This window comes from Phodopus roborovskii, unplaced genomic scaffold (genome assembly GCF_943737965.1).
Source record: "Phodopus roborovskii unplaced genomic scaffold, PHOROB, whole genome shotgun sequence".
Taxonomy (NCBI): domain Eukaryota; kingdom Metazoa; phylum Chordata; class Mammalia; order Rodentia; family Cricetidae; genus Phodopus; species Phodopus roborovskii.
Window position 1 is genome coordinate 77,865,979 of NW_026126418.1, and position 27,592 is coordinate 77,893,570.

General features: G+C 38.2%; 1 protein-coding gene and 1 pseudogene across 5 annotated transcripts in view; one reads left to right on the forward strand and one right to left on the reverse strand.

Annotated features, from left to right (window-relative positions):
- Window positions 1–27,592, reverse strand: part of Strbp (spermatid perinuclear RNA binding protein) — a 113,674-nt gene that overhangs the window by 63,439 nt on the left and 22,643 nt on the right. For 4 of the 5 annotated variants that reach the window (XR_007834565.1, XM_051185359.1, XM_051185356.1 and 1 more), the window contains exons 2-4: window positions 7,895–8,064; window positions 6,162–6,382; window positions 2,292–2,457 (exon numbers count right to left, since the gene is read on the reverse strand). Coding sequence is in view for 4 of the 5 variants with exons in the window: in XM_051185359.1 (XP_051041316.1) it covers window positions 2,292–2,457; window positions 6,162–6,382; window positions 7,895–7,897 (390 nt within the window). In the remaining variant the exon portion in view is untranslated. Of the gene's footprint in view, window positions 1–2,291; window positions 2,458–6,161; window positions 6,383–7,894; window positions 8,065–12,606; window positions 12,671–27,592 lie in introns of all 5 variants that reach the window. The other variant, XM_051185357.1, reaches the window with a different exon arrangement.
- LOC127222853 (pleckstrin homology domain-containing family B member 1-like) lies at window positions 20,762–21,362 on the forward strand (annotated as a pseudogene).

The following is a 27,592-nucleotide window of genomic DNA, read 5'->3' on the forward strand; positions in this document are numbered from 1 at the left end:
TATGTGCTGCCACCATCACCCAGCACATTGCTTCTTTTAACATACACAGAGATAAACATATAACCCTGGGGCTTTCAGAAAACAACCCAAACTGTAATATTAAATTGTAACTAAATAAATCATACAAGGCATTTCTTAATGATGAAGCTTAATATGTATTAGCTGACATAAAATGGACTGAAGGAATAAAAAGTGTATTCTAAAAGAACATTTATAAAAAATGTCATTTTAATATTAAATACTTTCCAAAAAAATCAGAAATAGAAAACTCATTACTCTGATGTTGAACAGAAAAAGCCAAAGAAAGAAAAGACCTCACCATGAATGGAAGAACCAGAAAATGAAATAAATAACTACCAAAAAAAAAAAAATTTCATATTCATTCTACCAATGGGGGGGGGATCATTAGAGGACTGGAAAGATGAGTTGGCTATAGAGTGCTTACCATGTAAGCACAAAGACTCAAATCTGATCACTGGACTCACATAAAACAATAAACAGAGCTAGAGAGATGGCTCAGTGATTAACAGCACTTGCTGCTCTTACAGAAGACCAGGGTTCAGCTCCCAGTACCCATACAGATGCTCACAACCATCTGTAACTCCAGTTCCAGAGGGCCTGATGCCCTCTTCTAGTTCCTCAGGCACTAAACACATGGTGCACACAACACAAAATAAAAATATATTTTTTAAAATAATGAGCACAGTGGCACCTGCCTAGAGCCCCTGACTGAGAAGATGGGTACAGATGGATCCCTGAGGCTCAATGGTCAGTCATCCTATCTATCCTAATTTAAGGAGTCCCGGGTAACACCAAGAGATTCTAGTCAACAGTGCTTGAGAAAGAGGAACACAACCAATTTTCCTCTGATCTCCATATACACACATGCACGTGCGCACACACAGAAACAGAGACAGAGAGACAGAGAAATCTATTCGACCTGGAGAGAGCTCAGTTATTAAGAGCACTGGCTGTCCTTCCTTGGTTCAATTATCAGTACCTACATGGCAGCTCACACCTGCCTGTAACTCCAATCCCCAAGGACCTGACACTCCTGACACTCTCACAGATATAAATGTAGGCACAACCCAAACGCACATAAAATAAATTATTTTTTAATTAAGGTATCTTTTGTAAGTCAATCTAAAATTGTCAATTATAAGACACATCCAAAATTATAAATATAGTATGAGTTTGGACTAGACTGCATCAAAGGTTACTGGGTTTGTCATCCTCAGCCTCCTTTGTTCAAAGAAACTCTAACCCTGGAAGAGAGTACAGAGAGAAAAAGGAGTGTTTCCACATCAATAATTATATTAAGGTAGCAAATAACCAAACTGTTCCTAAAGTATGCATTCAGAGAAGGTATTTAGTCTATAAGAAAGTAAGTTCCTATCATAATTATTTCACAGACACAAAATAAACTAGCAAAGTAGTTGTGCACATGTGTATAACTTAATCTTAACATCAGTTGACAATTAAGATTAACACTTTCCAATGAAATGTATCTTTACCCAGACACAGAAAATGCATTGTTGGAAAGCTATAATACTATGTTAAATTGAAATTCATGTCTCATAGTATCCACCATTGGCCCTAAATGTTCAAGCCTATTTCACCTTTTCTAACCTAACCCTTCAAAAACCTCAGAATATTTATGTCCTTTAGTCCTCACTAGCCTAGAAAGCTAGAGATGACTCAAAGATTAAGAGCACTGGCTGCTCTTCCAGAGGTCCTGAGTTCAATTCCCACAACCACATAGTGGCCCACAACCATCTATAATGAGATCTGGTGCCCTCTTCTGGCCTGCACATACATGCATGCAGAATACTGTATACATAATAAATAAATTATTTATCATTGCTTGGAATTTTTTTTTCTTTCTTTTTCTTTTTGATTTTCAAGACAGGGTTTCTCTTTACAAACAGACCATGCTGTCCTTAAACTCTCAGAGATCTTCGTCCCAAGTGCTGAGATTAAAGGTGTGCTCTATCAAAACCCAGTTGGACCTTTTTTATTGCATCTCACCAACTCTACCAAGGAGATATGTAGAATCTTAGCAAGACATGTCTGAAAGGTTTAAAAGTGTATACTAATGTCCGTATTTTGGTAAATATACCCTGAGTATAAGTCACCAGAAATGTGCTTTAAATGTGGGTTTCTCATTGACCAAATAATGCTAGACTCTTTTTGTATACCTATTTCTAACTTAGCCAATTGTTGTTAATAGTCATCAAGATCACAGTTTCTCAAACTCTATAAATTCTCAAATGCAGTTAAATAGTACTTACCTGAATCTGACTAGGAAGGTTATCTTTGACTGTATTTAGCAGGGTTTCTGTAGGTTTGTCTTTGCACATTAAAACCAGCTCCAGGTCCATATCATCTTTAATCAGCAAGCCTTTTGCAACCAAGCCAATCCTCATTACACCACACAATGTCCGGCCACCCGGATCCCTACAAATAAAAAGTTTGTATTAGTATTTCTATAATATATTTCCCAATCTATAATTAATCACTTGGCTTCCTGAATACCTATGTAAGTATGTACACTCAAATATCCAAAAATCTACAAATTAAATCTCAGACTTAAGGCTCTCACATTTAAAGTTATTTTTCCCTAAAGACTGAACAAGGATCATATGTCACACTATAGATATTTTAATTCACTATGACATCTCTATTACTCAATAATCTTCCAACATTTTGTCAAACTGTTGTTTTTAACCTTCTGTACTTTTTAGCAATAACTAAAGATGATATAAGAAAGAATGGGGGGGGTAATAGCTCAGCATGAACACCGGAAATCTAATCCCTAGCACCCACAAAAAAGCTGAGTGCAGGAATACTGGAGAAGCAGATATAGGAACATTCTCTGGCAATTGGTGGCCAGTGAGGAACGTTTTAAACACTTAAAAGAATATGGCACAGAGGGAAAGAGGGAAGACAGAAAGAGAACCCAACATCAACCTGTGGCCCCAACAGTGAAGCACACACACCAAGTACTCGTGCACGCACACACATACACCACCAACTACCCTCACCACCACCTAACATACATTAGAAATAAACTTTTTTTTTTTTTAAATAACAAGTCAGTTCCTGAATTTAAATTCAGGATTGTTGACACTTGGGCACTTTACCTTCTGTAGTTGCTTCTCAAGGAAACAGTTACAATTAGAGATGCCAAGCAAGATATGTGAACATTTGATTTGGCTGGATTGGAGAGGGTGGCAGTTTAGAAGCAAAGAATCACCAGTTAGTCCAAAGTCAGTGAAGTCAAAAATGCAATGAAGTGAGTACAGTGCAGTGAAAACTAGACAGGAAGTTATAAACTAGGCACTCACTGCCTGTGCCATCATGAAGATTCAATAAACATTAAGACTACAAAGACAAAGCAAGCCAAGATGAAGATGAGTACAAGCAACTATTGGAATCTTTCAGTCATCTTGGATTGTTTTATATGCTATTGTTTCACCCTCTCTGGCTCCCTAATGTGTATAATCCCTTTTCCATAATCATTCTCAAAAATCTTGCCTGCAAACTAGCTGTTCAAACTCTCAACTAGATTATTTCAATAACCCCTTCCTTACCAGCCTTTCCTCTAGCACCTTTAAACTATTAAATGCAGAATACTGCATAGCCTCCCAAAACAACTATTTTGGATGACAACCATGTATTTTCTTTCATGTCACTGTGAACATTAGGACATTCAACACAGTAGTAGGCAGTCCAGAAGGCCTCCTGGTTTCCTGGTTTCTTGATTTGCATCCTAGTTCTACTACTGTGTTAGAGGGTATGAATTACATATACTTGACTTCTTTGAGCCTGCTTCCTCATCCATAATACAACCTTTTCTCATGTAGCAGTTCTCATAGATTTCAATGTAAGCAATGAAATTTGTCAGAGCTCAACATACATTAAAAACTCAGTAAATACAGCTGTTTCTTAAACAGTCCCTATATTTATTCCACATCTAAACTTTACTGAGATTTTTACTTTTGCCTTCAGTTAACAAAACTCTACCAGAACCTCTTGAGTAATTTCCAACTACTACCTCCTTAAACATTTTTTTCCTTTTTTTTTTTTTTTTTTTTTTTTAAGATTTTATGTATATGAGTGCTCTGCCTGCATGTATTCCTTTATTCCAGAAAAGGCATCAGATCCCACTGTAGATGGTTGTGAGCCACTGTGTGGTTTCTGGGAATTGAACCCAGGTTCTCTGGAAGAGCAGCTAGTGTAACCACTGAGTCATCATGCCAGCCTTTTTTTTTTTTTTTTTTTTTTTTTTAAAGACATGATTTCTCTGTGTAACCCTGGCTTTATTGGAACTAAACTGGCTCTGTAGACCAGGCTATTCTCAAACTCAGAGATCCACCTGCCTTTGATTTCCCCCCTCCCCAACTGCTCGGATTAAAGGCATGTGCCACCACGACCTGGCTCATAGAGCTTTTTCTGATTACTACAAACATTTTATCTCTCCCTCCTCTGTACTTTATCTAGAGTAAACTGAAGCAAAGATATGACGAAAAAATGGATGAGATATAGCTCAATGGTAGAGCACTTGCATAAAATGTTCAAGTCCACAATTAACATAAAGGGAAAGAGGAAGCAAAGGAATCAATCTGGAAGGCAGAGACTAACTACTTTTGCCAACACACGCATGTATGTATGCACACTCTCAGAGTTATCTTCAAGTTAAAATTCATTAATGACTCTGAGTTAACTCTCTTCATGAGCAAATGTAAAATGGTGGAAATTTAATAAGCAAAATGTACAAACAATGAGCAAAATGTAAGCATAAAAAGAGAAACAATAACAGACTAGTACTTTTTAAATGCATCTTCTAATGTTTTTTGAACTATATATTCAAAAATAATAAAGAGTAAGAAGGGGCATGTTGTATATAAAATCATAATTTTTCAAAATTTTGAAAAAGTAATAGAAATAATACATTAGTAACTTGCATAAGAACTATAATATATACAGAGAAAGCCAATTACGAAAGTTCCTCAATAAGCCAACCACTGGAAAATATCATTAATATGAATACCAAATTAAAGAATTACCATTTTAAACCATATTTGAGGAAAAACTGGATTACTTACAAGAACCTACAAACTGAGGCATAATCCAGTGTAACAGTTACGTCAAACTGTCAGTTGTCATACTCTTCAGCATGAAACTCACTGCTTGTCTTTTTGAAGAGGAAAAGGCTGCACTATCTTTCAGTACAGACCATCCATCCACCAACCCTCTCCTTGTCTACTAACCAGTGATGGAAACAACTGAAAGCTGGGAGAAAAATCTTTTCACTTACGTAAGCCATGGCTAAAGTTGTGTTTTTAAACCCATAAATACGGTATAATCAACCAAATAAACTTCATTGCCTAGAGTAGGTAAGGACTTAAACTAATCACAGCAACAGCACTCAAAACTGTATCTCCAAACTAGCATGACATAAAACCTCAAGATCTGACTGCTGGCAGCACTGTGGCTTCATCTCATGGATTGCTATTATTGCTACATTACATTTTTCATTTAACTATCAGAAGGCCAGGCTTCCATTAGTTCTTCCTTCTACAAGTAACACAAAATGAACATCAACACTGTGTAACAGATACTGGTGAATTCTGTGAATTAACAAGGTAAATATAGTTAATACTGCTAATATATTTTCTTATATCTCCTATACCATGATTTCAAAATGTCTGACAGAAACAGTTTGTTTTGAGTCAGCTCTAGCTGTACTGAAGTTCACTACGTAGACCAGGCTGGTTTCAAACCAACAGAGATAAGTCTGTCTCTACCACCAGAGTGCTGGGACTAAAGGTGTGCACCACCACATTCAGCTAGAAAATAGTATTTTTATGGCTTTCTTGAAGTAGAAAACATTAGTATTTACTTTAGAACTTGGGAAGCTAAACCAACACAGCAAATAATATATCATGATCTTCAAATCCACTCAAAAGTCCTCTACTCATTACTCTTCTACCCTTCCCTACCAAATGTAACTCAGAAAAAAAACACCACAAGACATTTACTATCTTTTTATGTCACATATGATAAAACTCAAAAAACAGCAAGTACATTACCAACTCAATCCAGAAGACCCACAAGCTTTTTTGAGCAAAGCTTGACAAAAGCTCCTCAACACTCACTTGGAATAGTTTTCCACAGCCTCGTCTTTTTTTACTTCTGTCTCCCCCTCGGTTTTTGTGCCTTTATTTGTTTCATCCAGCCAATCTGAGACATGTTTAAGAGCACATTCAACAGTAGACACCATATTTTGAACAGCTTCAAGTTCCTCCGGAGATGGATAGATTGTTGAATGTTTCACCATAACATGGCGATCATCATTGGCAAAAGATCTAATAGATCTCTGTCGGAAGGGTGGGGGGAAAATTTTAGCAAAATGAAATGTCATCTTGAAGTTTAACACAAGTGTTTTAAGTCAACATAGCACTAACTGGCAACTCCGTAAATCAGTTAATTTTCAAATAAAAATATGCTCACAAATGGTAAGTAAAGTCTTATTTTATTAAACCACACCCAAAAAATAGGAGTAATCTCACTCATGTGATGATAGGGGCTCACATTAGTCACACTAAGTATTGTACACACTGTCTTTCAGCTAAACCTGTGCTTTCTGATTACCCCTCTCCCAAACATCATCCATATACTACATGACATTGTAACTTCAAGAGGCTCTATAAACACTGGGCAGTGGTGGAGCATGCCTTTAATCTCAGCACTTGTGAGGCAGAGGCAGGTGGATTTCTGTGTATTTGAGGCCAACTTAATCTACAGAGTGAGTTCCAGGACATCCAGAACTACTACACAGAGAAACTCTGTCTTGAAAAATACCAGAAATAATTTCCTCACCTCATACCATGAATTCAAAATCTTACCTCTCACAAAAATCAAGCTTCCTTGACATTCACTCTAATACTCCTTAGTATGTCTAACAATTAATTCTATTATTTTAAAACCATATAAAAGAGGTAGGTACCTTTCAAGTTAAAACATTCATGTCTACAGGTTATTTAATTATCATGAGAAAAAATTCTGTACTTTAAAGTCTAGACAGAAATTAAAGTTCAAGATTACTAAGCTACAGTGATTTGTTAATGCCAGTTTTATTATATTATCCTAGGCAATCCTACTCTTTATATTTTCTGAGTTATGGAAAACTAATCTTTTTTGTTTTGTTTTGTTTTTTTATGTTTCTTGAGACAAGGTATCTCTGTGTAACCACCATGGCTGTCCTAGAACTCACTCACCAGGCTGCACTCAAACTCAGAAAGATCTGCTTGCCTCTTCCTTCTGAGTGCTGAGATTAAAGGTGTACGTCACCACCACTCAGTTCTAATCTTTTCTTTAAGATTTATTATTAATCTTGTATGTGTGTGGGTCTTTGCCACACAGCATGTATGACTGTGCATCAGACTCACGCAGTACCCAAGGAAGCCAGAAGATGGCATCGGATACTCCACAATTGGAGTTACAAATAGTTATGAAATACTATGTGCTTGCTGAGAATTCCAATCCAGGTTCATTGTAGGAAATGTTTTTAACCTCTGAGCCACCTCCCTAACTCCCCATAATCTTTTCTAATGACTAGAAAAGTCTGACAACCTGAGTTTGTTCCATGAAACTCATATAGTAAAAGGGAGAGACCCAACTTTTGTAAGCTGTCTCTGACATACATACATACATATATATATATGTATGTATGTATGTATGTTAAAACAGCAGAGCAACTATCTTTATCTGAGGCACCAAAACCAAGACAACTGTTCACTATCTACCCATACTGTTAACATTTCTAATTGTACATTATATAATCTTTTATAACAAAAAAAATATGAAAGAAATACCAGTCATCACCCACCATGGTTTCCTATGATATTTTAGCTTCTTTTTCCGATCCTTTTCTCTCTTTCTTGTCGTCTTCACTAGACACTGTTTTGTGTGACAGTACCTCCTCATATGCCTGAATCCCCTGACTGCTCAGTGTCAAATATAATCAAAGATGTCTGAAAATTGTTCTCTGGATTACACCTGCAAGAAAAGAGAAAAACAACTTTTCAACTTGTCTACAATTAGCTCCAAACCTAAATGTGGGGCCCATAAACATCATCCAATATCACTATGTTGATTTCAAAGAAACAAACATTATTGACAAAATTTACCAAATTTATTTATTTATATGTATGTGTATTTATATCTGTGTGTGCCAAGTCTAAGTGGGTGCCGTGTCAAGGAAGTCAGAAGGTAACACTGGATTCCTTGGAGCTAGAGTTACAAGTAGTTCCAAGCTACATGTGTTGTGGAATATTTAACTAGGTAAAGATGTGTTACATCTGTTTATGTTGTGGAATACTTTAGCTGTGTAAAGGTGTGTTACATTTGTTTCTGCTGCCTTTGTTAACCATGTGAAGATGTGTTGCATTTGTTTCACTTTGCCCACTTACAGCACCTGGTCTGACTGAAGGAAGGCCTTTAATCCCAGCACTCTGGAGGCAGAGGCAGGCAGATCTCTGAGTTCCAGGCCAGTCTGTGTATAAAGTGAGTTCCAGGACAGCTAGGGATGTTACACAGACAAACCCTGTCTCGAAGAAAACAAACAAACACACATACTGATCAGAAAATAGCCAATCAGAAATAGGATAGACGGGGCTGACAGGCACAGAAAATAAAAGGAAAAAATCTAGGTTCAAGAAAGAGAACAAGAGGGAAAGAAAAGGTTACACTTGGGACAAGAAGCCAGGCAGTCACCAGACATGAAAACCAGTGAAAGTAACATATACAGAAGGAAGAAAAGCTTAAAAAAAAAAAAAAAAAAAGTAGATAATGATTTGGGAGCTGGTTAGTGGCCCAAAAAAATAAAAGCCTGGTACATACATGGTGCTAGGAATTGAACACAGGTCTTCTGGGAAAACACTACTTGCTCTTAACCACTATGTTATCTCTTGAGACTTTTTTTTTTTAATAATTACATTATCTCAAACAAAACTCGCATAGGTCCAGAAGTCTAAGTGATATGGGCAGAAAAAGCAACCTTCCTGGTAGCTACAGTGTGACAACTGGATCCCTAAATGTATCTGTAAAGGCAGGCAGACTCACTAAAGAGTCACCACCTAAAAAGGCAATACTGCTACTAAGGATAATAATGCTACAACTAACCTTAGACTTACAAAATTGACACTCTGTCAGACACACATGAAAACTCAAATGCTTGAAGCATCTTAATATACCACTGATTTACCATGCTTTCCCATTTAATACTACCATTACAATGACAGTATATGTTGGCATAATCTTTATCCTTTGTTTTTAGGACTAAAATTCAGAATATTTTTTCTGGTTCTGTTTCTTAACTCCTTAAAGAGACAGTGTGGGGGTGGGGGAGATGACAGGGATAGGGATTCCATACCCTCTAAAGCATCCCCTTGATCTGTAAATATTCATGCCCCAGACTTGAAAACTCCACTACATTTTTGGCTTATTTCTTCATTACTTCTGGATATCCAAGGGAATGAATGCCCTTGGATTACTTGTCAAAAGCCTTGATAATCATTCTACTACCCATATTAGTTCATGAGATATTATTTTACTACATATAAGAAAAAAATAATTGTGAATGTGGCTGAAATTCTGAATGTAGCTAGACATTCAACAAACAAGGGCTAGATCAAGACAAATAAATCCCAGGCTTTAACAATGCAGCTATCAGAATAAGAAAACTACAGACGATGCAAAAGAAATAGTTTCCTACTTATCTAAATAGTAGTTTGTGAGTCTGCTTCAAATATGAAAACCCTGTCCTATGGTTTATGATTTATTAAAACCATTGGAGATCAAAATAGCAAAGCAGATATATTAGTTAGCCATAGAGGCTGGACAGTGGTGGCAAACACCTTTAATCCTAGAGTTTAAGAGACAAAGGCAGATGGATCTCTGTGAGTTCAAGGCCACCAGGGTTACAGGAAATTGTTTCAGTCTAAAAGAATAACAGAACTCAAGCATTTAATAACAGAACTCTTGGGAGGTATTAAAGACAGGAACAGTGTCTCAGAGCTGGCCACTGAGGATAGGAAGAAATTGATTCCATTCACACTGAGGAAAGGCAGCAGTCTAAGGTGTAGAGGAGACAGGATCACCATTTTAGCCTGAAGTTAAGGTAAGAGCTAATTAATGGCTGACTGCTTTCCTTCTCTGAGCCTCAGCTTGAAGCTTGAATCCCAATATCAGTCTCTGGGTCTCTTATTTTTCATGTTACACTCTCCATACTGCTACCATTAACAGGATCTTAACATTATAGTTGCTCTCTTAAGGAAATTCTTTTTGGACTTTGGAAATTAAGTCATTTAACTCCATTTAATATTTACAAGAAAACATAGGCCGAAAACTGACCTCAAATGGCACTCTACTATGATCTAAATGCACAACTTACAACCAACTTCCCCTAACTGGTTTACAAAAATCTCCCTAAAATAAATGAAATTTAGACAGACAGACAGACACACACACAGAGAGAGGAGGGGGGGGGGGGACAGGTTCAAATAAAAGTGTGATTACTGAACACATCACATGGAGAATGCACAAGTACTACTAAAACAATTTCTTAGAAGTATCTCAAAAATGTTCCTTTCACCTTTCATTACAACTATAACATCCATATAAAATCCATGTAGTCTTCTGCACCTTCCATTCTCAACACTACTTTATTCTAAGAAAGTCAACCACTCATTATGTTCCTATGAATTCAGTAGTGAAAAGACTGCTCTATGTTCACTAAGAACTGAAAGTCCACAGGCTGGAGAGATGGCTCAGCCAATAAACATATCAATAACTTAAAGTCAATAAACTTTACTCTGTAAAAGGATGAAGCTATTAGGCCAGCAAAATTAAGGAAGAACAATGAAAGCAAACGAAATCAAGAAAGCATGATGAAGAAATTTGTGACGTTTCGATGGAACCCTGACCACTGATTTGGTCAAGGTCTGCACAGAGAGCAACTCCTCCGCACACACAAGAACCTTTGAAAACTTCACAGTGTGACAATATACACAATAACTATATAAAAGCAGTATCTACAGATCACATTGGGATGGGCTATAAATGAACTTATAACTCTCATTCAACTTCACAGTTTTTACTAATGAAACAGAATAAAATTAAGGTTGCACTACTAACCAGATACATGTCAGGTACAACATGGCATATCTTACAGGCATGTCCAACGTGGGTTACATGCACCCAATGACAGCTACAACTGCAGCCCAACAAATAATCATAAACTTAAATATTAAATTTTTGTGAATATTTTTATAACTCAACTGTGTGGTTTTACTTTCAAGCATGAACTTTGTAAATGACAGCATGTCACAATGTCAAAAGGTTGGGCACAACTGATAGAATCTAAATCACAGTCCAAGACTTTTGCCTCGTTTATCAATCTGATTTTAAGGGGAAAAAAGGAAAATAGGGTTAGGAGGAATGAGGCGGCTAATGGATCTGGGTTCAATTCCCAGCACCCACAGAGCAGCTCATAACCACACTATAGTTCCAGGGGATCCAATGCATTCTTCTGGCTTCCATGGACACCACTCCTGATCATGACATGCAAGCAAAACATCACACACATAAAATAATTTTTAAAATATTTAAATCAAGTTGTATTTAGTACAATCTAAGCAGCCAGGAAGAAATTACTAAACATTTTTCAGAGTTTAAATCAATTTAGTGGTTAAAATTCTAGCCTTTAAACTAAAAAAAAAAAAAAAAAACAAAAACAAAAAAAACAAAAACTACATTCAGTGATATAGTGCACTCCAATAACCTAGCCCTGGGGAGACTAATAGACCAGGCATACAAGTTGAAGTTGTGTGTGCAAGCATGTATGTGTGTGTCCACATACATATAGAAGCCAAGGGACAAATGTCCTTCCCCAGATACTGTCCATGTCAACTTTTTTGTTGTTGTTGTTTGTGGTTTTGAGTTTTTTGTTTTTTTTTTCCAATTTGGAAATAGGGTCTTGGCCAGGAACTCACTGATTAAACCAGGCTGGCTGGCCATCAAACTCAATCTCTAGGACCCACACAGGAAAAGAAGAGAAGCAATTCCCACTAGCTATGCACACGGAAAACAAGCCAAGCATAGGGGCACAGGCCTTTAATCCCAGCACTAGGGAGGCAAAGGCAGGCAGATCTTTTCAGTTTGAGGCCAGCCTGATCTACAGAGAAAGTCCCAAGACTACCAGGCTACACAGAGAAACCCTGTCTGAAAAATTCTTCTCACTGTCCCAGGATAATAGTTAATGATAGTATTTAATGACTCAACCCTATTCTTGTCACATATCTTTCAATTTTAATAACCACAAAAAGGGGTTCTAAAAGTCTGGCCTGTTACTTTATATTCCTGTCGTCTATAGATCTCCCTTTCCTATTTTTATCCCCACCAGGCCAGGACTTATCTTGTAACCTGGCAACCATTTTTTTCCACAGTTCTTCCTCCTTTTTAGAGGCTCATTTCTACCTTTACCTAATTTAATTTTACAATCCACCATTTGCAATTCACAACAGCAGTTCCTTTCCTCACCTGACACAATAGCATCCTGGTTAAATCCAGTCCTCTTGGCTATCAGGCCACTAATCTTGGGCAACTGAAAATGAGAGTGGGCAGGGGTATCAGCAGCAAGCTAATGTGATGGGGGACATCCTTCTGTATATGTCTTTCTCTTACTGGTTGATGAATAAAACATTGATTGGCCAATAGCCAGGCAAGGAAGTACAGGCAGGGCTACCAGACCAGGGGAAGACTGGGTAGAGAAAGGCAGAAGAGGCCTCCAAGAAACACCATGTTGAGATCAGGAAGATAGGACACACCAGGCATTTTCTGGTAAGAGAAGGCCATGAAGAAATACACAGATTAGTAGTTAAGGTTAATAATAAAGAGAGAACTAGCCAGTAAGAAGCCCTAGTCATCACCCAACAGTGTGTTTGCTTGGGGCTGAAGGGCAGCAGGACCTGGCAGGACAGAAACTTTAGTCAACACTAATGAATGGTCTTTTTATCTCAGCTTTAAATCCCCCAGGGGGATTTAAAATGCTAAATCTGTGGCTGGAGAGACTGCTTCAAACACTTGCTCTTCTGAAAGACCAGGAATTCAGATTCCCAGCACCAGCTTCAGGTGGCTCACCCCCACCTGTAACTCCAGCTCCACAGAATTACACACCCTCTTCTGACCTCCACTGGCACACACATGCATGTATACACACACACACACACACACACACACACACACACACACTTTTTTTTTTTTTTTTTTTTTTTTAAAGAAAATGCTGTTTCCTGTTGTGATGTCCTAGCATTTCGAAAAACAAGATCCCTGGTAGTTACCAGCAACCTGGGGCTCTAGATATGCTCCAGTGTTCAAGGACTGCCCCAATTAAGAGTAAGAGGCAAATAAGGATCCTACTGAGAAAACCCTCACTTTTTAGTTTTTAATACATTGTTATTTGTGTAAAGGGAGAAAGGAAGGTTTGCACATGCCACAGGAAAGTTGGCTCTCCCCTTCTACTGTGTGTCTTATATAGCTCAACTTTCTCATTCTTGATTTCGCCCCCATACTAGTGCATTTTAAACCATGTTTTTTTTTCCTTCCCAGTATTATGAATGAACTGTCTCCACTCCTATGTAATATGAACCTCTGAACTTCAATCCTACTAGTTCCTGTCCCTCTGTGCACTCAACAACAAGCCTAGCTAGTGCCTGCCACATGCATCATCATTTCCTCTGTTCTACTGGATCACCATCTATCAGCACAGCAGCACCACATTACAGTTGCAACCATTTTTAGAAAGAAATTTTTACAAGTCTTTGACCTCTTGTATGGCTATAGCTACAAACCTGTTTCCTTTTTGTTTTAAGTTTTTAAAGACAGGGTTTCTTGTGTATCCCTAGTGTTCTGGAACTAGCTCTGTAGACCAGGCTGGCCTGGAACTCACAGAGATCTGCCTGTCTCTGCCTCTGCCTCTGCCTCCTGAGTGTTGTGAATAAAGACCTGCACCACCATCACTGGCCCACAAACCCACTTTTATGTTCCTCTTTTAAGGGCACAATTCTTTGGGCTTACACTTCTGGTTGACTTCATCATCATTATCATTATTATTATTATTATTATCATCATTATCTGGTCACAGTCTCCTAGAATCTACATACTGTACATGCTGTAAATGATTTCATTCTCTTAGTTGACATTTCAGCAACAGGTGTTCCTTATTTGCCCCACTTTACTTCCCTTTGCTTCCATCCAAGAAATCAGTCTCTCTACTCTCACCCATTTTATAAATTACTCCATCCTCTCCCTTTCTCTAAAACTTCAGAACTCAGCAACTACATTCATGTAAACACCATTAGTACATTACAGATTCCTAAATTTTTATCAACCCAAGTCCAGACTCAAAGTCAAGTATATAAACACAGTAGTCTGTATGCCTAGAAAGCACCTTAAAGTTTCAATTAACTACAAACACGCACAGAGCCCACTCCTCCAATACCAACTATCTCCTTCCCCCTCCCCCTTTTCCTCTCTCTTCCCTCTACTCTAAAACTCCAACCCTCTAACTGCTCAGGTCAAAGTCCTCTCTTCCATCAACAAATCCGTTTACCTTTAGCTTCTTACTGCCTAAATGATGATCAATCCCATCTTCCATAAGACTGAACCACCAAAATCCCTCATCTACACTATACTATTGTCTTAAGTCCCCCACATAGTATTTGTTCTCTGAAAGAGCAGAGTTGCTTTTTTTAAAATCTCAAATTAGGTCAAGCAAACACTTGTTAATAATTAAGGATATAAATCTCCAATGTTCTGATTCTCACTTCTTGGCGTCCTCTGTCACTATCCACACTCTGCATTCGATCCACACCAGAATCTCTGCTTAAGATCCACACTCTAAGAACTTTCTTTGCTAGTAGTTTACCTTTCATATCCATGTAACTCCTTCCCCCATTGTTTCAGGGATGCATTCAAATGTCACATTATCATAAACCCAATTCCTTATCCATCCACAGACAATAGAATGTCCTTCCAGATACACTTGCTGTATTATTCTCAAATCGATATATCATTAGTACATGAAAGCTTTACAATTTACTTGTGTTATACACGTATAATAGTTCCTGGTGCAAAGGAAAAATTAGAATTTCTCTAAGTATTTTCTTATAGGGCACTACATTTAATGCTCACAACAGTCCTGAGAAGAACTAAAAAACAACAAATGGCATAACTGTATTTTATAGCATGAAAGCCCAGATACATAAACATGTTTGATGGCTTTTCTACAACCACAGTATGGTCCTGGCAGAACCACTCCTGCAACTGGTGTCTCCGGAATCCTGAGTTCACATCAACGTTTCCATGAGCATATGAAAAGAGCAGGGATTTAATTTTGTACAACAATCTGTGAAAGTTCAACTTGACATCTTTTCCTTTAAACCATGCCCAAGCATGGGAACTGCAACTTAACTGTGTGAACCACAACAGCTATTGGTTTTCTTCTCACTGGAAGGCTGTGATATAGGTCATCAGACTATCTTTAGAACTTCTAGATCCTGTGAAAATTCTGACTAAAAGGAAAGGGGGGTGGGTGGGTAATGAGTCAACAAACAGTGCAGCACACTTATCACAGACGGGTAAACCAACACCCTTGTAAATAAGCCAGCCCAGCAGTATTTAATTCTAAAAAATTCTTTCTGCTGGTATTCTGCAGAACAGCAGCATTACAAAGAAACTATCTGAAGATGGAATAAGCACATATACTTCTCAAGCAGATTTGCAAAAATGACTAGAGAACATGCTATCCATCTCTGAACACCCAATAAAGTTAAAAATTAGCAATTTAAAATAGAGGTTTTGTTTGCATTTTGGCAAAGTATTTTTGCAATCAAAAAAGGTTTAGGTTATACGAAAGTGCTGATATTACAAAATATATTAGACCCTTCAACAATCCAACTTAACTTCCAGCTATTGCCAGTACTCACTCCCCTTTCCTGATACCCCTCATCAGGTTAGAAGCTGCATCTAGGTCAGAAAAGACAAGGACCTTTTCAGGACATCGAAGTATCTCTGGCTCATGTGTTGGTATTGTAATTCAGCCCTTTCACAAACTCCTTCTAAAATGAATTAACATAAATCACAAGATTGGTACTGATAATCTGTGAAAAGGCACAATAGAAAAAACATAAGTACCTGACTTAAAACATTGGCAGAGATTATGAGCAAAAGAAAAATGATAGGCTATATAATGTAATTAATGTAAAAGCAACAGATTTAGTCAGATTTCATTCTAGTTACAGCCAAGGACTAAGCTAGTCAGTTCTGAACAAAATCTAACTTCTGAGCAAGTCTCAGCTCCTTCATTCATAAAATTACAAAGTGGGATGCTAAAATGTCTCATCAGGTAAAGGTGTTTGCAGACAGTCTGGCAACATGAATCCATCTCTGGGAAACATAGCAGAAGGAGAGCAACAACTCCAAAGTGAAGTCTTCTGACCTCGACAGACATGAGACAATATACACATATGCACACCCATACACATATACAATAAAAAAAAATCACTTTTCTAAAAATCAGACTATATTCAGATTATTTTTAGGTAGTTTGCTTAAACACAATCCTATGATAAATGACAACTCTAAGTACACATGATATGAACAGATTTAACTTATTTCTTAAAAGAATATGATTTACAACACAATTGTACTTTAAACATTTTACAAAAGAAAACTAAAAAACAGACAACAGAGGAAACATGAGCATTATTTCAGAACCCTGAACATTTTGGAATTATTTCTAGAAAGTAAAATTGAAATCATATGGGTTTATTGGGGGGGGGGGATGTTCATACCTTTTAGAGATGCATACTGAAGTATTTTACATATGAAATTTTACGAAAATCTCAGATTTTTCTTTAAATTTTTTTCTTTAAAATGACAGAGTGAGGGGGCTGGAGAGATGGCTCAACAGGTGAGAGCACTAGCTGTTCTTCAAGATGACCTGGGTTCAATTCCCAGCACCCACAAGGCAGCTCACAACTGTCTGTATCTCCAGTTCCAGGGATCCAATATCTTCACATCAATACACAATTTTTTTTAAAAAAGTTAAATTACTTTAAAAATGACTGAGTGAGTAGTGAAGTAAAATATGCACAAACATACTGGCTCTAGGTTGTTAAATTCTAAAATTGGATGGTGGAGAGGTTCCTCATAGTTGGCGTTCTGTTAGGTGCTTTTCATCAGGCTTAAATATATATCAGGTTCTCTAGACATAGGAAAAATGTTCATGCTTTTTAACACATATACAGAAGGTCATCCCCCATCAACCCTATGCTAGGACACATGGCCTGCTTTATGCAAAACAAAGAAATATCCATCACGGGGCTCTGAGCCCTTCTGATTCTGCTAATTACTGTTGGCTCTTACATCATTGATACAGTAAGTAAATGGTAATTCTTATTTGGGTACCATTAAGCTAATGGTTATTAGGTCCAAATATAAACTAGTACCCATCATAGAGTCCATGAATTTAACCCAGGATACAACTTCAGGGGGGAGAATGTTAGACCCAAACTTAACCTGTCAGCTCCACTTCCTGGGATTCTGGGAGTTATAGTTCTTGAAAAAAATAACAAGCCAGGCGGTGACGCTGCACACCTATAGTCCCAACATTTGAGAGGCAAAGGCAGGTGATCTATGTGAGTTCAAGGCCAGCCTTGTCTACAGACTGAGATCCAGGACAGCCAAGGCTACATACAGAAAACCTGTCTCGAAAAAAACAAGCAAAAAAAGATAACAAAACCTCATAGGTACAATGGCCTATAGGTTTTATCCTTACAAGCACTGCCAACAGGTGCCTCAGTGTCACATGGCTGGAAATTTTCCAGATGGTGGTCCTGACCAAATTCCATCTTGATCAGTATTTTAAATGTTAACGAAAGCTTGCTTAAATTTGGCCAAAATGGTGGAACTGGTTTATCTGATAATTTCAGTATTAACAGTTCTATTTCCGTGTGTGCATGAACATTCTATTCAAAACTTTCAGCAGAAGTACACCTCAGTTAAGCAAACACAGATAATCCCTGCCATCACGAAGGGAGGGAGGGAGGGACGGACTGATGGATGGGCAGAAAGCAAAAGCAAGGTGGGTTTTGTGTTCAGAACTGAGATGAGTTATCTTGGGCCTGGCAAGGCAGATCCTATATCAAAAGGATATAGGAACAAAGTAGCAGAGGATGATACCATGTTTATTTTGTATCTTATCTGCCTCTCCTCTTAAAAAACACACTGGATATAAATTCTGTATTAAATGGTGCAGTTTCTGACAGTTTATCTAAATCTTATGTGACATTCAGAAGCTGTCTGACTTTATATGAAGAGAACCTGACTGATGAAGGAATTACAAAAGAAGGCAACATATGATGACCACAACCACAAGGACTTAATGAAAAATCATGTTTACAGACAAGACCTTGAACTTAAAAATGACAATCAGATTCTTACAAACACTTCAGCACTTATCAAAAGTAGCCATAAGGGTTAGAAATAATCTTCACCCAAATGTTTGTCTGCTAAATATCACCAACCCATCACTTGTTCATACTGGGTTTGCCAGTATCATATAGGAATAAAATGTGAAATATCAAGTATCAGTAGGCATTGAGAAAGAAAAAATAATCTCACCAACCAACTTTCAAGTCATCTCTAGTAAATTAATGTTTTTTACATGCCTAGAATCCATCATGTGTGTATAATTGTATAAGATCAAGTGAAAACTAGGACAGCACATCAGAAATATAAACACTACATTTCAACAATAACTGGCTATATACAAAGATATTTGTTTACCAGCCTATAAGAAACACAAAGAACACAAAAGACAAATGGGATAACTTAATTGTATTTAAAGGGATTCTTTTAAATTGCCAATTGAAACTTGGTTAAAACACTAGTTATCAGATAACAAAAGGCCCTAGAGCAGTGGTTCTCAATGGGTGGGTCACAAGCCCTTTGGGGGTTGTTTGACCCTGCCACAGGAGTCATATATCAGATATTTCATAACAGTGGCAAAATCAGAGTTATAAAGTAGCAATGAAAATAAGTTACGGTTGGGGGTCACCACAACATGATGAACTGTATTAAAGGATTAAAGTTTTAGGAAGGTTGAGGAACCACTGACCTAAATAGTATAATCTAAGAAACTCTAAGTGTTGTGTCTCTGGATTTATATTATGCCCCACTGGAAGACAAAATCTCACATGATATTATTCTAATTAATGCAAACCTACATGACTGCTAACAGTTGCCAGATAAAAGTTAAAGCACACTTCAAATTAGTTAGAATCTTGTTAGGTTATTTTCCCTAAAAGCATCTGATTTAATGCTGAACTCTGCAAATAGTAAAATAAATATATAAGTGGTACAGGCTCACAGCACCCATTCTTAAATATTTTCTACTGTCCTTTACTGACAATATAAGGACACTGACACTTTAATATTGCAAATCTATACTAGCTTCTCTGACACATTTTTGCATTTCAACTTTGTAAAAATTAATGGGCCTTTGCTAGGTAGAGGTAGCACATGCCTTTAATCCCAGCATTTGGGAAGCAGAGGTCAATGGATCTCTGTGAGTTCAAGGTCAGCCTGGTCTTCAGAGCTAGTTCCAATGCAGACAGAGAAACCCTGTGTTGAAAACCCAGAAGAAAAACAGATTACTGAACCTTCATTTAAATGTACTTCTTACTTGTCAGTCCTGATGCTCCAATGGCTTTATACCATTTCCTGTGGAATAAAATGTTAACAGAGGAGGCCATTTTTATTCTTCATGCTTATGACAGAAATTGGTTAGCACGCTCAGGTTGCATACAATTTCCTGAAGAGGTTAAACAGTACCTTTAGGCAATATTTCTAGATTTATCAACAAAAATAGTTGCTGTATGTTTTCTATGTCATCTTTAGAGCCTCCTTTCAAGATACACTGCTTTATCACAGGTCAATAGTAACTTCCTCTCAGTTATATATACCAAAGCCATCTGCTGCAGCCTCTCACCTCTGTCCCTCAGTCTTCCATGCTCTTCTTCAGGTCAGCTACTTCTAACTAAAACAGCTTCTACATTTTAGCTCAAACTCTGGGGTTCAAAACAAGTTCTCTAATAGGTCCAACTATGAAAATCTTTATTAAAATTTCCACACTCTACCTCTATGTTAGCTATTAATCATATACTTATGTTGCAATTTATATGCTTCAGCATACTTTTTTCCAAACTATAAATTAAGAAGCGCAACTAAGTCTCAAAATACAGTATCTAGCTCAGTTCATAAATATGAGACTGATAAATGTATTGGTAATAAAGTGTCTGATATCTGATAGACCTTAATTTTTAAACTACTGTCTTCTAGCTGTTTGACAGTAGCAAGCAATCCTGAGTTTCTGTTCCATTCTGTAATAAAATTAAATGTACATTTCATGGGATTATTACAAAATGTCAATTTTTTTAAATGCCTTCAAATATGAGACAGACGAATAGCTCTGAGCACTCTTAATAATGAAGCCAGGAGGTCAGGGCCTGGGGGGGGGGGGATGTACAATGGCTCCAGCTCTGTAGTGTATACAAAGCACAGGTGTGACTAGCTGGAAGAGCAGCTTCATAGAGTAGTGAGCATTTGTGGCAGCAGGTGTGGACAAGTCCCACCTGACTCTACTTCAGAAAGTCCTTCTGAAGAAATGGCCCTGGTAAGGGGTGGCTGATTGTGGAGACAAAGCTCCATCCTCCACCTCTAGAAGCAGAATTGGTTTGCTCTGTGGTTGGAAACACTCCAGGTTACTACCACGAAGAGACGGCACAGGACGAGGAGGTCTGTGTGGTTATCCACTTCAATATTCGAGACAAAGATTGGCCAGGAGAGTCACCATGTGCAGTCCCCTGAGGGCAGGAGATGAGACAGCCTACTGACAGTGAACCTACAGAAGGGTTCCAGCCTGCACTTGTATGCGGAGACACGGGATGATGACACAGAATGGAAGACAGCACTGTTGAAGGCAAATTTCACCCAGAATATGTCTACAGTCCATATCAAGACTACTATGAAGTGGTGTTCCCCCCAACGAACACAAGGACACATATATCCGCAGCTACTATGGGTCACCTTATGCAGGACCTGGTATGACACATGTGATAGAGAGAGGATCCCTGCCAAAGTGCAGATGCCCCACTAGCCATGGGCATACTCTCTGTGGCTGCCACAGGTGCTGCTCTCTCGGCTCACTCAGGTGGTTGACTTGCTGGTTCTGAGCCCTGGGGCTCGACATCTGAACATGCACGTGGAACATAAGACCCATTTCTTCCTACTACCCTTTGCTCTACCACTTAAACTCTGTCTCATTTTAACCTTTTCTTCCTCTCCATTAAGCTCTCTATGCCCAATCCATTCCTTTCACCACTTAGCCTTCTTCCCTCTCAGAGGATGCTAACATCGCAGGCAGACTTGGTCAAAATCCTCCCACCTACTGCCAGACAACCTCATAAATCACATACAGATATATCTCTTCTAGATACAGCAAATGTAACATCATTTGGCTCCAAGTATCTGAGGGATGGAGATCACAAGAAAAAAACAAAACTACAGTTATCAGTCTGAGAAGGGCACAGGGGGGCAAGGAGCAAGGCAGGCAGTCTGGGTGTTGTTGGCAGCAAGAATGAGCAGAGAACATCCTTACATGTCCAAAGAATCGAAGAATACAGTTGTCTTGGGGTTGAGGCAGAGTTTGGACTGTGGTGTCCTCCAAGCTAAGGAGCTTAATAGATAAAGGTGATGGGAGCTATTTATAGAGGGAAGCTTTGTGATTTCAACTATAATGAATATCTTGCCTGTTTTGTCAGTACTAGCACATATCCTTAATCCATATATAAAGTTTGGCACCTTCTTCCCACTACTAGTTGAGCTAACCCCTGAGTTTCCTGGCTGTGGGACAGATGAGCTCCTTGGGACCTCCAGCCTTAGAAAGTTACTTCCATTAGGAAGTAACCCAAGAGCTTTCTGACCCCAAGAGTTCAGCTCTATTGCTGTGACTGTTACCACCTGAAGCTTTTTTCTCTTCCTTCACTCTGGGGCCTGACCCACCTTGGCACCAATCTGGGGAACTACTCATGTGTCTGTCTGTAGGTGGCAAACAATCTCTCCATTTGATCCTGTTCCAAACTCTCCTACTATCCTGTCCCAGTTGTCAATAGAAAAGCTAAAGTACCTGGTCCAGTGGCTAAAGTGCCCAATAAGGTTCCCTGTAGATGAGGGAAAGTTCCATTGCCTCAGCAACAGACACTAATAAAGACATGACTGCCCCCCACCAAAAAAATGAAGCCAGCAAACAGGAAAAATAATATTTTTAATGCAATTAAAATGAATAGAGGCTGGAGATGACTCTGCAATTAAGAATATTTGCTGATATTGCAGAGAAAATGTTTTCAGTTCCCAGCACCCACACTGGCAACTCCACAACTGCCTGTAATCCCAATTCCAGAGATTCTAACTTTTGGCCTCCACAGGCACCTGCACACACATGATCTATATACAAATAAGGAGGCATACATACACATACACATAAATACATAAAAATTATTATTTAAAATGTGAATTTAAAAAAAAGGAATGCAGCTTGGTGTGGTAGCATTCTTAAGTGGGCCAGAAGAAACAAAAGGTCAAGATCAACTTCACCTATATGTCTAGTAGGCCACCCTTACATGAGACTATCTCAAAAAAGTGAAACAAGGGGGGAAAAATGGGAGGGGTTAGGAATTCCAACCAAAAAAAAAAAAAGAGTTAAGTGGCTATATAACCGAATAAACTCAAAAAAATATTAAGGTTCTTTTTTTGTTTGTTTTTTTGGGGGGTTTGTTTGTTTGTTTGTTTTTTGAGACAGGGTTTCTCTGTGTAGCTTTGGAACCCTACTGGAAGTCACTTTGTAGACCAGGCTACCCTCAGACTCACAGAGATCCTCCTGCCTCCAGAAACTGATAAGGACTTGACAATTAAAATGCAGGGAGAAAAGACAACAGAAGGAAGACAACACAGAACCCTGAAAGCCAGGAGTACTTAAAGAGGTATCAGAGTACTTAACCGCCAACTGCTGCTTTCACATCAAACGAAATAAAGGCTAAAAACAGACTACTAATGTAGGCATGCTGGTGAAACTCATAACCTTGTCAAGGGCACTTCAAGTAGAAATGCAGAAAAAGCTGGATACAAACTGGCTTGAGAACATGATGGAGAAAATCTGTAGTCATATACACTGCCAATAGGGCTACAAAATCATGCAACTGTTTTGTGGAAAATAGCTTGCCAATTCTTCAAAGCATCAAATATAATTTACATGACTGAACAATTCTGTTGCTAAGTATACACCCATAAGCGTTTTTAAAATACATTTTTTAAAAAATACATTTTTTAAAGATGCCAGGCAGTGAATCTCTGAGTACTAGGCCAGCCTGGTCTACAGAGTGAATTCCTGGGCAGCCAGGGTTACATAGAGAAACCCTGTCTCAAAAACAAAGATGTTTTTCATTATAGCCATGACATGGAAACAGTTCTAATTGTTTATCAACTAAAGACCAAGTAAGTAAAATGTGGTATATCCACATAATGGAATGCTACCTGGCCATTTAAAAAAAAAAAAAAAAAGGATTAATAATATGGCATAGGATGGATGAGCTTTGAAAAACACTGTGGTTTGAATGTAAAATGTCCATCATAAGATCATGTTTGAATACTTGGTATCCAGCTGATGGATGTTCTTAAAAAGGTTCTGGAAGCAAGCCTTAAGGTTTTGTAGCCTGGTCTCTGCTTCCTGAGTATGAACACAATGAGACCTGCCAACTTCCTACTGCCCTGTCTGTGCAATATCTCCACCAACAAGTAATCTTAAGCCAAAACTAATCCTTTCCCCCTTTAATACAACAAGAACATTAAACAAAACCATAATTAGGCACAAAAACCAGACATAAAGACCATGTACTACATGATCCCACTTATATAAAATGTCCTGAACAGGTAAATCCTATAGATGTGGCAAATAGATCAGTGATTTCCAGGGCCAGGGAGGAAACAAACAGAAATTGCTCAGGGGGTTTTAATAAAGAGTAATAAAAATGTTCTAGAATCAGTGGAATGAAGGATGAAATATATTAAAACACGGACTCATACCCTTTGAATTTTATGATGCATGTTTAGTGTTCTACTGCTGTGAAGAGACACCATGACACAGCAACTCTAATAAAGGAGAGCATTTAACTGAGGCTGGCTTAATAGTTTGAGGTTTAGTCCATCATTCTCATGGTGGGTAGAATGGTGGCATGAAGCAGACATAGTAGCTGAGAGGTCTACAACTGGAACCTTGGGCGGCAAAAGAAAAGAGACCCTGGGCCTGACTTGAGCTTTTGAAACCCCAAAGTCCACCCCTAGTGACACACTTGTTCCAATTACAACACACCTCCTAATCCCTCTCAAGTAGTGCCACTGCCTAATAATCAAGCATTCAAATATATGAGAATTCATATTCAAACCACCACATATGGATTATATTTCAGTAAAAAGAAAAAATAGATAAGTGGAAAGAAAAAGCACTTGGTATAAGAAGTTTTATTACAAAAGAGGGCAGAGAGCTGGGTGTGATGGTGCATGCCTTTAATTCCAGCACTTGAGAAACAGAGGCAGGCGCATCTCTGATTTCGAGGCCTGTCTACTCTATATAGCAAGCTCCATGCCAGCCATGGCTATAGAGCAAGACCCTGTCTTGAGAGAGAAGAATGAAGGAAGGAGAAAAGGAGGGAAGGAGAGAGGAAGAGGTAATGGGGGAATACTAGAAAATGATATGTCAGTTAAAGTGAGGTCAATTGTTTTAAAGTCAGTAAAACTGCATTTATGTGTTTTAAAACAAAAGAATAGTAAAACAGGAAAGTTTAGGAAAGGGATTACTATACCACTATCTTGAGTAGTTGGAAGGAGTTAACATGTAGTACATAAGAGCTTAATTTAATACAAGCACTAAGTAGTTCTATAGTTAGTAATAATGAGGGCAGGTGGCCAGAAGCCATCCAAGGGCCATCACAATGAATAAGTATGTGATGGAGAAGTGGGAAAAACAGAAAAATGGAGCAATGTATGTGCTAGGGAGAAAGGTAGAACTGGAGACATGATAATGATGATAATGGTGAGAGGACAGGGACCAACATGTGGTGGTTTGAAAGAAAAAGACTCCTACAGGGAGTGACAGAATTAGGCTTTGCTAGAGTGGGTGTGGCCTTATTGTAGAAAGTGTGTCACTATGGAGATGGGCTTTGAGGTCTCCTATGCACAAGCTAAGCTCTATGGCATACAATTGCTTCTGCTACCTTCTCCAGCAACATGTCTGCCTGCACACACCATGTCCTGCTACACTAATAATGGACTATAAACATCTGAAACTGTAAGCCACCACCCCAATTAAATGTTTTCCTTTCTAAGAGTTGCCACAGTTATGGTGTCTCTTCACAGCAATAGAAACCCTAACTAAGACACTGGGTAACTATATTCATGCAAAACCAGCCAAAACACACTAGCCTGAATGATACAGAACTCAATCAGGCTTCAGGGAATTTATGATATGAACTACTAAATATTTATTGAAAATCTATCAAACAAAAATCAAAGAAGGAAAAAAGAAAAAAAAGAAAAAAAAAAAAAAACCTGCATCTTCAGTAGAGCACACAGTTACCCTAAAGATTATAGGTCTTACACCAGGTACAAAAAGAACTGTAGTTGTGGGTTTGGTTATAACAAAATAGCAGGGTCCTTGTCTAGCACGGGCTAGAAAACTTATGAGCAGGGGGATGGAAGATAGTATTTGATCTACTCCCATTTGTAGCAAAACTAAACATGTAAGGGATTGCTAAAGGGCACTTTATTATAAAGAAAAACACAATAAAATTATGATTATATTAAATTTTAGCTAAAGTCATCTTTTCTGAAAGAAATTAAGGGGGAAAAAATCTCCAACAAGACAGAGTTCCAAGAAAAGTAATCCAAAAATTAAAAAAGAGACCAAAAAAAAAAAAAAAAAAAAAAAAAGAACATTCTTCATAAATTTAGTATGTTAAAATGGGAATATCCAGGCATGGTGGCATATACCTTTAATCCCAGCACTCAGGAGGTAGAGACAGGCAAATCTCCGGGTTCAGGGCCAGCCTGGTCTACATAATAGTTTCAGGATGGCTATGGCTACATAGTGAGGCATTGTGAGGCATCAAACGGGGGTAGGGGATAGCCTGAAGTTTCCACATTATTCACCTATACAAGTAACATTCCACAACAGCCCAGGCTCTAGTACTTAACTCAAGTTACCAAAAACTCTGTAGCTGAAAATACAATAATACCCACAACACTTTAACACTAAGGAAAATCCTGGATGTGGTAACAAATGCCATTACCTAAGCCCCCAGAAGGCTAAGCCAAGAGCCAACATGAACTACACAGCAAAGACACTGCCTGAATGAATGAGCTGGACATGCTAGCATGTAACTTTAATTATAGCACCTGGGAGACAGAGGTAGGTGCATCTCTGTGAGTTTAAAGCCAGCTTGATCTATGTAGCCAAACCATGTTCTCCAATTTAAAAAAAGAAAGCAGAATATATCTTGGCTTCTTAGGCAAAATTGAAACTACCCAGATAAACACTGTATTTCACAATAAATACATTAATACTGGAACTTGAGAAGATCATCTAGAGTTCAACACCAACCTGGGCTACACTGTGAGTTCCAAGTCGTCTTGAGCAACAGTAAAAGACAGAAACTGTATTGAACACGAAAAGAAGAGAGACATTTACAAAAAGAAAGCATAACTGTTATAATTGTTAGTTTTATTTCCTAAATTATTTTTGTATTTATTTCCTTTAGTTATGGTGTCACTTTATCTCCTGGAAGCAAGGCTTCTAATTCTAAGCTTCTAAGGAGTATAAGTATTCCATTAGCTGACATATCTAAGGAATTATATCATTTATGAGTATAATGATGACTATAATGCAATGCAAATTACTTTAAAGTATTTCCTGAACCTTTAAGATAAAATTTTATCATATCATCAATACATTAAGACACATTATCAATGATATATAAGTAGTGAATGACCGTAACAAGTATAAAAATTGTGGCACATAATTTTCTGGGGGAAGAATAGAAAAACCATCAGCAGAGCATTGGTGGTGCATGCCTTTAGTCCCAGGAATTGGGAGGCAGAGGCAGGTAGATACTGTGAGTTCGAGGCCAACCTGCTATACAGAGCAAGCTCCAGGACAGGTTCCAAAGCAATACAAAGAAAGCCTGTCTCAGGATGGAGAGCCTAGTCCCTACTCCAAATGACAGATTTTGATGATCCCTCCTGAAAGGCATCACCCTCCCTGTGGAGTGGGTGGGGAATGGGAGGGGGGAGTCAGGAGGCATGGGAGGGAGGGAACTGGGATCAATATGTAAAATAAGAAAAAATTTTAAAAAAA